The 15,778-nt window shown below is 38.7% G+C and overlaps 1 protein-coding gene across 1 annotated transcript; it reads left to right on the forward strand.

The window, feature by feature from the left end:
- Positions 1-13,049: 13,049 nt before the first annotated feature.
- On the forward strand, positions 13,050-13,757 carry LOC141675090 (uncharacterized). The gene has a single exon (XM_074481843.1). It carries the CDS (start codon positions 13,050-13,052, stop codon positions 13,755-13,757), a length of 708 nt encoding a protein of 235 aa, XP_074337944.1.
- The last annotated feature ends 2,021 nt before the right edge of the window (positions 13,758-15,778 follow it).

Here is a 15,778-nt window from a genome sequence, read left to right on the forward strand (position 1 = left end):
GGAGGCTTTAAAAGTCCCGGACCTTGATGATAAGGTAGCCATGATAGCACTGCAACAAGGAACTAGGGACGAGTTTTTTAAGATGTCTTTGGCCAAACGACCCCCTGAGAGCATGTTGCAGCTCCAAGAGAGGGCAGGGAAGTATATCAAGGTTGAAGAAAGTATGAGGAAGACCGTAGTAAGTAATGAGCCCACTAGAGGCAAGAAGCGGAAAACTGATTTAGAATATATTGCAAAGGACAAATATCCTAGAACCGAACAAAACCCTGATTCAACCCCCAAGAAGGGAGGACCTGGGCAAAAGTTCACCGAATACGCTAAGCTGAATGCTCCTCGAAGCCAGATCTTGATGGAAATCGAGAAAGATCGAGATATTCGTTGGCATAAGCCCTTGAAGGCTGATCCCGCCAAGCTAGATAAGAGCAAGTATTGCAGATTCCACAAAGATGTTGGCCATGACACCGATGAGTGTAGACAATTAAAAGACGAGATTGAGTTTTTGATTCGAAAATGAAAATTGAACAAGTATACTGGAGATGGAGGGGACATAAATAATAATGGAAGGAAGAACTTTGAAGATCATAGGAGGGACCAAGACGATCAGGGGCGAAATCCCCAGCCTAGAGGACCAGTTATAAACACCATTTATGGAGGGCCGAGACCTCGAGGGCATGTGATAAACACGATCTTTGGAGGTCCAACTACTGCTGGATTGTCCAAAAATTCCAGAAAGGCATATACTAGAGATGTTATGCATATTGTAGGAAAAGCCCCGAAAAGGGCCAGGACAGAAGTAACATTGGCTTTTGATGATTCTGACCTAGAGGGAGTCAAGTTTCCTCATGACGACCCGCTGGTCATAACAACTATAATAGGAAACAGCCCGGTCAAGAGGGTTCTTGTTGATAATGGTGCTTCTGTGGATATCTTGCTCTATGACGCCTTTCTAAGGATGGGGTATAACGATTCCCAGTTAACACCTACCGACATGCCGATATATGGATTTGCTGGAGTAGAGTGTCCTGTAGAAGGGATAATCAAGTTGCCAACCACCATAGGTACGGAACCAAGACAAGCAATGCAGATGCTGGATTTCGTAGTGGTAAAGGCTAGTTCAACTTATAATGCTATCATGGGTAGAACAGGGATACATGCTTTCAAGGCAGTCCCCTCTTCCTACCATTCAGTCATGAAGTTTCCCACCCGAAACGGGATTGGAAAAGAGAGAGGAGATCAAAAAATGGCTAGAAGCTGTTATGTGGCCTCTTTGAGGGCGGATGGAGTCGGGGGGCAGGTTCTTCCTATTGAAGATATGGATGTCCGAGAAAATGATGAGAAGAGAGGAAAGCCAGCAGAAGACTTGTTTTCTATTCCTTTAGACCCCGAGAAGTCTGAGAGGATGACTTTCATTGGAGCCACATTAAAGGAGCCCCTTAGAGGGAAGTTGGTGGAATTTTTGCAAGAAAATAGTGATGTCTTTGCATGGTCAGCAGCTGATATGCCAGGCATAGACCCGGAGCTGATTACTCACAAGCTAAACGTGGATCCAAGTCGGAAGACAGTGAAACAAAAGAAAAGAAATTTTGCCCCGGAAAGACAAGAGGCTATAAAGCAGGAGGTAGAAAAGCTCTTAGATGCTGGTTTTATTGAGGAGATTCAATTTCCGGAATGGTTAGCAAACCCGGTAATGGTGAAGAAGGCTAATGGAAAGTGGAGGATGTGTATAGACTTTACTGACCTGAATGATGCATGCCCTAAAGACTGTTTTCTATTGCCGAGGATTGATACTTTGATTGATGCCACTGCTGGACATGAGATGTTGAGTTTCATGGATGGATTTAGCGGATACAACCAGATCAAAATGCATAAGGATGACATTCCAAAGGTATCATTCATCACTGACTTTGCTGTTTATTGTTATCTTGTTATAGCGTTTGGTCTCAAGAATGCAGGAGCCACCTATCAAAGGCTGGTAAACAAAATTTTTAAGGATCTCATTGGTAAGACTATGGAAGTCTATGTTGATGACATGTTAGTCAAGAGTCTAGTAAAGACTGATCATATAGCCCATTTAAGGGAAGCTTTTGAGGTCCTGAGGTACCACAAGATGATGTTGAATCCTACGAAGTGTGCTTTCGGAGTAGGATCTGGAAAATTCTTGGGACTAATGGTCTCAAAGAGGGGAATTGAGGCTAACCCGGATAAAATAAAGGCGATCCTGGACATGGAACCACCAAAAACTGTTAAGGATGTTCAGAAGCTTACAGGAAGGGTTACTGCACTAGGACGATTCATCTCCAAGTCGGGGGACAAGTGTTTGTCATTCTTCAAATCGCTAAAGAGCATCAAAGACTTTGTATGGAGTGAGGAAAACCAGAAGGCATTTGAAGAGTTAAAGAAGTATATGGCCCAGGCCCCGTTGTTGGCCAAGCCAGTTCTGAGTGAAATTTTATTCTTGTACTTGGCTGTTTCAGAGAGCGCCTTGAGCGCGGTGTTGGTTAAGGAAGAACTGAAAGTCTAGAAACCCGTATACTATGTCAGCAAAATTTTACATGGTGCTGAATTGAATTATTCAACTATTGAGAAATTCGCTTTAGCCTTGGTAATGGCTTCAAGAAAGCTGCGTCCTTATTTTCAAGCTCACCAGATTGAAGTGCTAACAAATCAGCCACTGAGAAATATCATTCACAGTCCCAAGGCAAGTGGGAGACTGATTAAGTGGGCAATAGAGTTGGGAGAGTTCGATCTCAAGTATAAGCCACGTACGGCTATAAAAGCCCAGAAACTAGCTGACTTCGTGGTGGAATGTACCATACCCAACCAAGAAGTCGGGGGGCAGGAAGATACCATACCTCAAGACAAGGGAGTCGACAATGGGGACAGGAAGAAGGATGATAAGGAGAAAGAATATTGGGTTCTCTATTTTGATGGAGCATCAAAAACAAATTCCAGTGGAGCAGGGTTGGTTTTGCAAAGCCCTGATGGATTCTTAATTGAGTATGCTATGAAGCTAGACTTCCCAACCACAAACAATGAGGCAGAGTATGAAGCCCTGATTGCTGGCCTTGGTCTAGCTGGGACACTTAGAGTCAAAAATTTAAAGGTCCGTGGAGACTCGAAGCTGATCATATCCCAGGTAAAGGGAGAATTTGAGGCAAGGGATGATACGATGGCTAAGTATGTTCGCCTAGTAAGGGCTGTGATGACCCAATTTAATGAATGTCATGTTGAACACATTCCAAGGGAAGAAAATACTAAAGCAGATGCGCTATCAAAGTTTGCTTCATCTGAGATTGAAGAAAGTTCAGGAAGTGTGTACTTCCGTGTTTTGAAGACACGAAGCATAGATGTTAAGCTTGTGGCTCCCATAGGCTTGGGGACGTCATGGATTGATCCCATCAAGGCTCACATTCAGACCGGTTGGCTGCCAAGCGATGCAACTGAGGCACGGAAGTTAACTATTCGAGCACTAAGGTACTCCTTGATAGATGGAATTCTGTATAAGAAATCTTTTGTGGTTCCTTACTTGAGGTGTCTCAGGCCCGACGAGTCACGCTTGGCTCTTGAGGAAGTGCATGGAGGTATTTGTGGGCAACACTTGGGGGGCAGGGCCTTGGCTCATAAGATAACCCGTTTAGGCTTCTATTGGCCAAAAATGATGGCTGATGCCAAAGAATATGTGAAGAAGTGTGATCGCTGTCAGAAGCATGCACCAGTTGTTAGACAACCCCCCCGAGATGCTGACCTCTATCAACTCGCCTATTCCCTTTGCCATGTGGGGGATGGATATTCTAGGGCCTTTTCCTATGGCCACGGCACAAAGGAAATTTCTGATTGTAGCCATTGATTATTTCACCAAGTGGATCGAAGCCAAACCCTTGGCCAAAATCACAACTAAGCAGGTTGCACAATTCCTGTGGGAAAACATTATGTGCCGATATGGAATTCCCCGTATCCTCGTCACTGACAATGGAACACAATTCAACAATGAGGAATTCAAGAAGTATTGTGAAGAAAATGAAATTGAGTTACGGTTCACCTCTGTGGCGCACCCACAGGCTAATGGGCAAGCAGAAGTAGCAAATCGAATAATCCTGGATGGATTAAAGAAGAGGATCGAGAAGTCAAGAAATAATTGGGTGGATGAAATACTTCCAATATTATGGGCCTACAGGACTACCTGTAGAGTCACGACAGGAGCAACTCCCTTCATGTTGGCATATGGGGCAGAAGCAGTAGTTCCAGTAGAGATATCACATTCCTCTCCAAGGATTCAGGCTTTCAATGAGGAAGAAAATGAGGAAGGGCAGAGGTTAGCCTTGGATTTAATCGATGAAGTGCGAGATAAAGCACATGCAAAGATAGTAGAATATCAGAAAAAGGCTTCATTCTACTACAACCTAAGGGTTAAAGAGAGGTTTTTCAAACAGGGTGATCTAGTCTTGAGAAAAATAGAGGCTTCTGGAGTCGGACAGAAAGGGAAGCTTGCCCCGAATTGGGAAGGGCCGTACAGAGTCAAGAGCGTTCAGGGTAGAGGAACCTACAAGCTGGAAACTATGGACTGTTTTGAAGTCCCGAGGACCTGGCACGCACAAAACCTGAAGGTTTACTAAGTGTAAGATAGGCGAAGTACGATTCTCACTTGTCAAGATGACAAGTAGGTTGAAAAGCACCTTGAAGCTTTGTTTGCTTAGGATTTGCATGTTTTGACTTTATTTTGAGGTTTATTAAGACTTGTGTAAGGGATGCATCCCAATAATTTATGAAATTCAGAAAATTCTCGAAATATATTTGAATCTCTATGGCATGGCAAGTAAATTAAGCACATGATATGAAAGCCCAGATAAGGGCCCAAATGTTCAAATCAAAGTCCCGCACCGGGGTCCAAAGTCTGGAAGAAAGTATAAATGAGTATTATCTTCAAAAAACAAAAAAAACACCTAGAAACTCTAGATAAATCTAGAAAATCCAAGTGTTTAGGGGCCCAAGAAACCCAGTGTCAATGCTCAAATCCAGGATTTTCTAAAGAAAATCAACAAAAGGACCCAAAAATGAAAAGCCCATGATAGAAAAAGGGGCCCACGTAAATAAAGCCTAGAAGAAGGCCCAGTCCAAGAAAGCCCAGTAAAGGGATCAAGCCCAGAAAAAAGGACCAAAAGTTGGAAAAGAGCCAAAAGGAAAAGCCCAGATTTAAGAAATGGGTCCAAGATTAAAACCCATGAAAGAAAATCCAGCCCAAGAATTATTGGGCCTAAGGGTACAAAAAAGCCCAGTTCAGAAAAAGCCAAGTATTCAACAAATCAGGAGCCCAAAAGAATCCTGCCCAGACTTAGGGCCCAAATCAAACATATGGAGTCACAAAAAGTGATATATCCTAAATTCTTGACCCAATTCGATCAGGTTTCATGTTATAATCCTTGTCGAATTAATTGAGGTCGAAAAGGCTTCGACCAAGGCTAAGAGAAAGGGTTAATTCGGTCAAAATCCTAGTTCCTGACCGAAAAAGTCAGGATTCAAATCGAAGAATCCTAACACCAAGAGAATTTGTCGACCAGGAGGTAAGTAAGGATCCTGATCGAATGAATCCTGATCGAAAAAGCTTCGACCAAGGCTAGAAAAGAAGGTTAATTCGGTCAAAAATATTCCTGAGGAAATAAACAAGCCCAGTTAAGGGCCCAAGTGTTTGAAAGGCTCAGCAAAATGGCCCAAGTTAAAAAAAAAAAGGGTGGAAGAGAAGTGGAAGAGAAGCCCTGTTAAAACAATGGGACCAAATGCCAAAGACCCAGGACATAGTCTGGTCCAAGTTTAAGCCCAGAAAAGGGCCCAGTTAGTTAAAGAATTAGGGCCCAAATGCAAAACCCAGATAAACCCAGAAAAATGGGCCCAAAATTTTGTTGAAGCCCCGAAAAAGGAGTGCTGCTGAAAACGGGCCCAATAAAGGGGGATGGCATAAGATAGAGGCCCAGGGATAAGGCCCACTATATTTAAATAGGGTTAAATCATGCCCATGAGCCAAAGTCCAGTTGAAAAAATAGGCCCAAAGATCAGCCCAACAAATTTAGCCCAGATTTAAGGGCCCAAAATATAAAGTATATGCAAAAAAAAAAAAATTATTATGTAAATATTACTGATCCATTCGACCAGAAAACATAAAGAAATCCTGGTCGAATGGCTTGAGGTCGAAAACCTGTCGATCAGGAGTAAAAAACGGCCTTAATTCGACCAGAACCAGGACCAATTCTACCAGAAATTGTGAAAGATTCCTGATCGAAATCCTCGAGCCCGAATTAACGTCGACCTGGGCAATCAAAAAGGGGATAATTCGGTCAAAAGTAGAGATCCTGACCGAAAATCCTGATCGAAATAGAATCCTGGCCGAAGGAAGCAAGTCCTGATCGAAAATTCCTGGTCGAAATAAAAAAAAAGAGAAGGAAGGAAAAATCCTGGCCGAAATTCGACCAGGATTCCTGATCGAAAGCATCCTCCTCGAAAAGCCTTCGACCAAGGCACAGTAGAGGCTAATTCGACCAGGATCCTGGTCGAACAGGATTCCTGGTCGAAATTTTTATATAAAAAAAAAAATCTGAAAAATAAGGAAATTCTTTAAATATTTTCTGAAAAATGTTAATATTTTCAGAAATAAGGAATAAATCCAGAAAATTAAAGGATAAATCCATGAAATTAGGGAAAAATCCAGAAAAATAGAATCCCTTAAATATTTTCTGAAAAATGTTAATATTTTCAGAAATAAGGAATAAATCCAGAAAATTAAAGGATAAATCCCAGAAATTATGGAAAAATCCAGAAAAATAAGGAAATTCCTTAAATATTTTTTGAAAAATGTTAATATGTTCAGAAATAAGGAATAAATCCAGAAAATTAAAGGATAAATCCAAGAAATTAGGGAAAATCCAGAAAAATAAAATCCCTTAAATATTTTCTGAAAAATGTTAATATTTTCAGAAATAAGGAATAAATCCAAAAAATTAAAGGATAAATCCCAGAAATTATGGAAAAATCCAGAAAAATAAGGAAATTCCTTAAATATTTTCTGAAAAATGTTAATATTTTCAGAAATAAGGAATAAATCCAGAAAATTAAAGGATAAATCCAAGAAATTAGGGGAAAATCCAGAAAAATAAGGAAATTCCTTAAATCTTTTCTAAAAAATGTTAATATTTTTAGAAATAAGGAATAAATCCAGAAAATTAAAGGATAAATCCAAGAAATTAGGGAAAAATCCAGAAAAATAAGGAAATTCCTTAAATATTTTCTGAAAAATGTTAATGTTTTCAAAAATAAGGAATAAATCCAGAAAATTAAAGGATAAATCCCATAAATTAGGGAAAAATCCAGAAAAATAAGGAAATTCCTTAAATATTTTCTGAAAAATGTTAATGTTTTCAAAAATAAGGAATAAATCCAGAAAATTAAAGGATAAATCCCAGAAATTATGGAAAAATCCAGAAAAATAAGGAAATTCCTTAAATATTTTCTGAAAAATGTTAATATTTTCAAAAATAAGGAATAAATCCAGAAAATTAAAGGATAAATCCCAGAAATTATGGAAAAATCCAGAAAAATAAGGAAATTCCTTAAATATTTTCTGAAAAATGTTAATATTTTCAGAAATAAGGAATAAATCCAGAAAATTAAAGGATAAATCCAAGAAATTAGGGAAAAATCCAGAAAAATAGAATCCCTTAAATATTTTCTGAAAAATGTTAATGTTTTCAGAAATAAGGAATAAATCCAGAAAATTAAAGGATAAATCCCAGAAATGAGGGGGAAAATCGAGAATTTCAGGGAAAAATCCAGAAAAATAAGGATAAATCCCAGAAATTAAAGGAAAAATCCCAAAGTTAAGGGAAAAATTCCTGAAAATTAAGATAATTCCTGGATAAAAGGAATAAAAGTAAATCGTTATAAATGTGTAGGTCGCTCCATACTTTACGCAAAAACGATACCCTGTAAGGGAACAAATGAACATAACTTTTACGAAACCTAATCAATGTTTCCCAAAAGTTGGGGGGCAAATGATAGGGATAAATAAATTATGATAGTATAATTAAATACTGCATTAATTGTACAAGGTGTGGGCTGCTAGGCCCAATAAGAAGATGTATGACATTCAGACCAGAAAGGTTAACATGCTGATCAGGCCTGATGGACCAGATCAGGCCTGATGGAACAAAGAAGGCCCAAAAACCCTGATTATTAATTAATTTCGTAATTAATTAATAAGAGAAAAATCAGCTATTGAGAAGAGTCCCGATAAGGATATAAAATCCTTACAGATTAGCCTCAAGGGGACCTAAAAGGATAAGGAATCAGTTTCCTACTATCTAGGACTCCAAAGTCCATTCTAATTATGAGACTTGCCCACCAAGTCTCCTATACCAAGTCCAATTCAAGGACTCCCAACATCTATATAAGGGGCCTCACCCCACAAATCAGAACTACATTTTTTGACTTGATCCTTGGCAATCAGCAAGGTACGTAGGCATCTTGTTAAGGCAGATTGAGTCACGAAACACAAGAGCAGTCAAATCGAGCCTCGAAACTCACGTTCCTTAGTACAAAATACAGCAATTATATATATTAGTTTTTAATCCATAACACAAGTTAAGGCTATTACCTTAAGGTCGGGGAAAGTTGCTGATGCTGAAAAGGCAAAAGAAGGAGAAGCTGAAGTTGAAGATAAAGAAGTTAAGAAAAAGGAGAAAGTGGCGGAACCAAGGAAGACTACTATTGAACACACTCTGCCTGAGGGTAATACAGGGGAGAAACAGCTCTATCCTCCACCACCTTTCCCTAAGAGATTGCAACAACAAAAGCTGGATAAGCAGTTTGGTAAGTTTCTGGAGGTGTTCAAGAAACTTCACATCAATATACCTTTCGCTGAGAATCTGGAGCAAATTCCTAGTTATGCAAAGTTTATGAAGAGTATTCTTTAAAGGAAGGTGAAACTGGATGACCTTGAGACCGTTGCTCTAACGGAAGAATGCAGTGCTGTGCTGCAGCAAAAGTTAGCCCCAAAGCTTAAAGATCCAGGTAGCTTCACCATTCCTTGCACCATTGGCAAGTTGTCTTTTGACAAATGCCTTTGTGATTTGGGAGCAAGAATCAATCTGATACCGTTGTCGATCTTTAAAAAGTTGGATTTTCCTGATCCAAAGCCCACCTACATGTCTCTATAATTGGCTGATCGTTCTATTACTTACCCAAGAGGCATAGTGGAGGATGTGCTAGTCAAGGTGGATAAGCTCTTCTTTCCTACAGACTTTGTTATTCTGGATTTTGAGGAAGATAAGAAGATTCCCATAATATTGGGAAGACCTTTCTTGGCTACTGGCCGTACCTTGATAGATGTGCAGAAAGGTGAACTTACAATGAGGGTGCAGGATCAGGATGTGACCTTCAATGTATTCAAAGCAATAAAATTCCCTACAGAAGATGAGGAGTGCTTAAAAGTGGATTTGATTGATTCTGCGGTTACTTCAGAACTCGATCATATGCTAATGACTAATGCAAGGGCCTTAGTTGGGGATTTTGACAGTGATGATGAGGATGGCAATGAGCAATTACAATATCTTAATGCTTCTGCCTGGAGGCGAAAGCTGGACATGCCGTTTGAATCTCTTGGTACTTTTGACTTCAAAAATGCTGAAGGAAAGCACAAACCATCAATTGAGGAAGCACCCACCTTGGAGCTTAAGCCATTGCCTGAACACTTGAGGTATGCTTTTTTAGGTGATGCATCTACATTACCTGTTATTATTGCATCTGACCTTTCAGGTAGTGAGGAGGACAACCTCTTAAGGATTTTGAGAGAATTCAAATCGGCTATTGGATGGACCATAGCAGACATCAAGGGGATCATCCCTTCATATTGTCTACATAAGATTCTGCTCGAGGTGGGTAGTAAGCCAACTGTTGAGCAACAGCGCAGACTTAATCCTATCATGAAAGAGGTGGTGAAGAAAGAAATTTTGAAGTGGCTGGATGCAGGAATCATTTATCCTATCTCTGACAGTTCTTGGGTGAGCCACATGCAATGTGTGCCTAAGAAAAGAGGTATTACTGTGGTAGCAAATGAGAAGAACGAGCTCATCCCCACTCGAACAGTAACAGGATGGAGAGTATGCATGCACTACCGAAAGTTGAACCAGGCCACGAGGAAGGATCACTTCCCTCTTCCGTTTATTGATCAGATGCTTGACAGGTTCGCTGGTCATGAGTATTATTGTCTTCTGGATGTCTACTCGGGGTATAATCAGATTTGTATTGCACCAGAGGATCAAGAAAAGACTACCTTCACTTGTCCATTTGGCACGTTTGCTTTTCGCAGAGTTTCATTTGGGTTATGTGGCGCACCGGCCACTTTTTGGAGATGTATGATGGCTATATTCTCTGACATGATTGGAAATAATGTCGAGGTGTTCATGGACGACTTCTCCGTCTTTGGACATTCGTATGATGAATGTTTGAATAATCTTCGTGCCGTGCTCAAAAGGTGTGTAGAAACTAATTTGGTGCTCAATTGGGAAATTTGTCATTTTATGGTCCGTGAAGGCATTATTCTTGGGCATAAGGTCTCTAGCAAGGATCTTGAGGTGGACAAAGCCAAGGTGGGAGTCATTGAAAATCTTCCACCACTTATTTCTGTGAAAGGAATCCGTAGTTTTCTTGGTCATGCGGGTTTTTATCGGCGTTTCATCAAGGACTTTTCGAAGATATCTAAGCCGATGTGCAACTTGCTTGAAAATGATGTGTCTTTCAACTTGCTTGATAAGTGGCATTTTATACGACTTAGAACGTCTTATAATAGCTTAAATTGGTGTCTTGAAATCAAGTATTTTGTGTATTTGATGCGTTTTTCTAGTGTTTGTGCATTTCAGGGTATTAGTTGCATTTCGGGGGAGAATTCATCAATAATAGGCCTTGGCATGTGTTTAGCATTGCAAGTGGGAAGAGAGGAGCAAATTACAGCGAAGAAACGGAGCAAACAGACCATTTTTCCAAAAGGGGTCTGAGCGCCCGCTCAGCTATGCTAAGCGGCCGCGCAAGGTCGTAATTTCAGATTTAATATTTTAGACTTCTAATTCTGTTTGGCTTCCAACTTCTGAGTAATCTGGGTTTTATGGGACTCCTATATAAGTAGATTTCAGAGACGTTTCACGTGTGTTGGATCGTTGTATTAATCAAGGAGCGAAGGAGATAAGGAAGAAGACCGTTTTAGCACATCGCAACGAAGAGGAAGCATGTTTTTTTGTGATTCTTTATTTCGTTGTAACGTTGGATGCTAGTTTTCTTTGCTTTGGACCTATTTACTCTTGTGAAGTACTCTGGTTTAATATAATTAGTTTAGTTATTATTCTTTTGCGTTTATTTATCATGTTTTTATATGAACCCATGATGACGATGAGTGCTAACATGGGCTAATCGTGATCATGGGGTCGTAACGGATTTACTATGTACTTCTTTAGTTAGTTGTTTAATATCTTAGTGTGTGATGATTGTATGATATCTAGTATTGGTTGTGCGTATTCGTCTTATGTGCATCGTGAACATATAAGATAAGGTGTTAATCTCTTGTGAAGTGACGGTGGATCTCGAGATTTAGAACTTGCCATGCTAGCATAGGTTCATGTACGAGTCTGCATGATTAGTGGGTAACTCTAAACGTTTTATTCGCCCTGTGTAATCAAAAGGAATAACTTGTTCTTAAATCATTATGTTGTCAATTTCTGTAGACATATAAGGACTCAACATAATTGATGCGTATTCAACTTCTATCTTAATTGTGGATGTTTGATAGAATGGTATTAGTACAATGAAAGTTCGCTTTTGTCAGTTTTGTGTTATTCGATTAATATCATCGTTGTTGCATGCTAAGGGTAATAACAATGACTACTGAAGGAAGTAGTAATGAAGTTGTGATCTCATGAGTGTTTTAATATTATTAATTCTAAGTGTTAATTAAGTGTTTAATTCTAGTAGTTAATTATAGTTCATAATTAGTTAATCAAATCTAAGTGTTATAGTCTTAACATTGAGAAGTAATCATACATTGGAGAGTGAGTTTAATTGAACATAATTAGTCTGAGTTTCTGTGGGAACGAATCTGATTTATATCTTATACTACTTGTGAACGCATATACTTTCGTGAATATTAGCGCGTGTTTTCGCCTTAATAGTACGGTACCTTATCAGCAGTATCAGAGTGAGAGAGAGGAGAGGCAGAGATGGCAGGATCAATGCTGAAAGATCCTTGGATTATTTGAGACTCAGGAGTATGGACCGGTCTAAGCACTCCAGCCAGATTATATATTGAGGAAGAGACTCTGTCAGATACATAGGGCAGGGTCCTAGGAGATTGCCGATTTGAGGTGGGAGGAGATTCGCACCTATGCCGTTTACCGTAGAGCGATGAGACTGACTGAGGCCGTGCTATAGGCGCTACAACAGGAGTTAGGCTGAGTGCCACCCGGATTTTGATTCTAGCTGACAACAAGATATTGTACCATGTGTATTATATGTAGATAGATGCAACGTAGTAGAGTATGACTGGTTTGTATGTGTGTAGCCGCTAGTTTTGACTGGTAGTAGTAGCAGGATGACTGATCTGATATGGACTCTTTTTGTATGAAGCATTGACACCTGTAGCTGGTGTCATATCTATATATAAAAAATGAACATTTTCCCGCTTTCTTTTATTTTCCAGTCTTTTAAGCATTTACATTTATTTTACTATTTTACCGTTGTATATTTTAAAATGTAGTTTTTATTTACAACCGTGTTGTACCATTTATTTTTCCAAAATTTTCAATTATTTCTAAACGATTTACTTTTACATTAAGCTATTTTTAATTTCTTGTTTTAGATATTTTGTAAATTGTTTTCTTTCCAATATCAACTATTTAAATTTCATTTTAATACCATATAAAAATGTTTCTTTATTCATATCACCTATTTAATAAACTGTTATTAAAAGAACCAATTGTTTTATTATCAGAACTATGGCACCAAAAAGGAAAACACGAACCATGCCGTCTAATGGCAATACCGAGGGTCAGAAGAACAATAATGAAATGGACCAAATGTTCCACCTTATGCAACAACAGATGATGATGATGCAGCAGCAGATGCAGCAACAACAGCAGCAATTTCAGCAACAAATGTTAAAACAGGCAGTTCGACCAGAACAACAAGCACCACCAGCAGCACCAGTAGTTACTTTCAAGCAGTTTCAGTTGGTGAAGCCTCCGGAATTCGAAGGGTCAGCGGATCCTACTAAGGCAAGAGCTTGGTTAAAAGAAATGGAGAAGGCCTTTGCGTTGGTTAAAGCTGAGGAAGACCAAAAGATGAATTTTGCTAGTTATTTCTTGAAGGGAGAGGCAAACTACTGCTGGAAATCTAAGAAAGCACTGGAAGGTGAAGGTGTAGTGAATTGGGATAGATTTACTGAACTTTTTCTGGAAAAGTATTATCCTCGTTACATGAAGAATCAAATGGAAATCAAGTTCTTAGAATTGAAGCAGAGAAATTTGTCGGACACGGATTTTGAAGCCAAGTTCACTGAATTGGCTAGGTTTGTTCCTGAGCAGGTAGATACTGATGAAAAGCGAGCCAAGAGTTTTCAGCAGGGATTAAATCCATGGATCCGTAACCGGGTAGCAGTGTTCGAGCTAACAACTTATAAAACCGTAGTTCAGAAGGCCATGATTATCGAGGGAGAAAGTGAAGCGTCTTAAAAGGAAAAGGGACCAGGAAGTTTTCAGAACCACTCCAATAGAAGGCCTGGGTTCCAAGCCTGGGGAAATGTGAATCTCAGAAGAACAGAGCAGGGTAACCAGAGGACGGGTAACCAACTCCCAGCCCCAAATCAATAGAGACTTATCCGACTGCCTATACCTGATTACAGAACATGTGGGAAGAAACATACTGGGATTTGTAACAAGCCAAACATCACATGCTTCAAGTGCTAGCAGAACGGACATTACTCTGGAGAATATCCGATAGGGCAGGCAAAAGTCACTTGTTTCCAATATGAAAGAAAATGACACATCGCCAAGGATTTTAGAGGAGCAGCAATGGCCACCAGCATTCCAAGGCTTTTAGCATTACCTCCGTCACCACAACAGAATCAGCCCAGGGCAAGGACTTTTAACATGTCAATGGAAGAAGCTGTGCAGAGTCCGAATATGGTTGCAGGTATGCTTCCTGTGAATTCTGTAAATGCTCAAGTACTGATTGAGTCTGGAGCTACGAGGTCTTTTATTTCTGAAGAATTTATTCCTAAGCTATATTGTGAGATTCAATCGGTTAGACGAGACATTAATTATAAAGTTAGCAAACGATGATCAGATTGCGGTAGATCGAGTGTGTCCAGGTTGTGATATTGAAATAGCGGGACATCATTTCTCAGTTGACTTGATAACTTTCAAGTTAGAAGAATTTGATGTTATTTTAGGATTGGTTAGCCAATAATAATGCTCAGATCGATTGCGTAAATAAGAAAGTGAATTTACGAACCGAGGAAAATGCAACAGTAACGTTTAAAGGCAAAAAACAAAAGCATAGATTTTTAACGATGATGCAAATGAAACGATTATTGCGTCAAAGATGTCAAGCTTATTTAGCCTATGTATCGATTTAGCACTAGGAACTGAACCAATTTCAAATCCTCTGTATCGAATGGCGCCTGTTGAAATGAAAGAGTTAGCAAAGCAATTACAGGATGAAAGGACATCTTCGATATATTATTTATTTTTGTATTTGTATGATTAAACATAAAATTAAGAACATGTAGATCCTCTCCATTAGGACATGAATTTAATTGATCCAAATCAGAGTCAAAAAGTCAAACTAGCAAAATCATGTCTTTTAATCAGATAAAAGAGATATTTCATTTTTATAAAATATCAAAACTATATCTTTATAAAATATATCTCTAAGGCAATATGATCAAAGAAGAAACATCAAGATATGATATTTCTTAGATCTGTGTTGCAACAGGAATATAGCAACAAGCTCGAATAAGGAATATTGCAGAAATATTCTTTAGAGGTCTCGTGCTATATCAAAAATATTTAACTCTTCACTCCAAAATATATCTCTACATATATTAAAAGAGTTTTTATTCAAATATTATTAATATTCAAGGTTGTAATATTAATATCCAGTTCTGCAACTCATTTATGAATACTTACAGAAATTTTCTCCCGTTTCGTAAAATCAACATTTCTCGGAGAAAATTAATCAAAAATACTCAAACACATTTCCTATCATCCAAATATATTTTATATATTAGGAAATATATTTTATCTATTTATACAATTCAAAAGTTTGGTCAAAAGATCCATCTCCTTTATTTGAAGACCAATGATATTTTTATTCGGAAGAAAGGTTGACAAAACAGTTTCATTTTTAGATAAAATACTTCCACATGCTAGAATGACTTGAAATTTGGTATGGATCATTTAAATGATATTTTCTAATTATAGTAAAAATTTCGTAGCATCTAAAGAATTTTTGTCCTGGCACAAAAATCGAGGCTGTTGGTCCCACAGTTGACCACGTTTGACCTAGTTACCATTGACTAAAGTTGACCAAAACTTGCAGTGGTCATAATTAATGATGCTTAATCCTTAATTAAAGTAATTAAAGAATGATTAAAATAAAAGGAAAATATATATATTTAATATATATATCAGCTGAGATTTGAATTAATACTAGCTTTTTCTTCCTTCCCACTTTCAAAGAAACACAACCT

This window comes from Apium graveolens, chromosome 1 (genome assembly GCF_009905375.1).
Source record: "Apium graveolens cultivar Ventura chromosome 1, ASM990537v1, whole genome shotgun sequence".
Taxonomy (NCBI): Eukaryota; Viridiplantae; Streptophyta; class Magnoliopsida; order Apiales; family Apiaceae; genus Apium; species Apium graveolens.

Excerpts from the sequence above, each read along its gene's own strand:
- LOC141675090 (XM_074481843.1), top strand. The coding sequence starts at position 13,050 with ATGCCGTCTAATGGCAATACCGAGGGTCAGAAGAACAATAATGAAATG.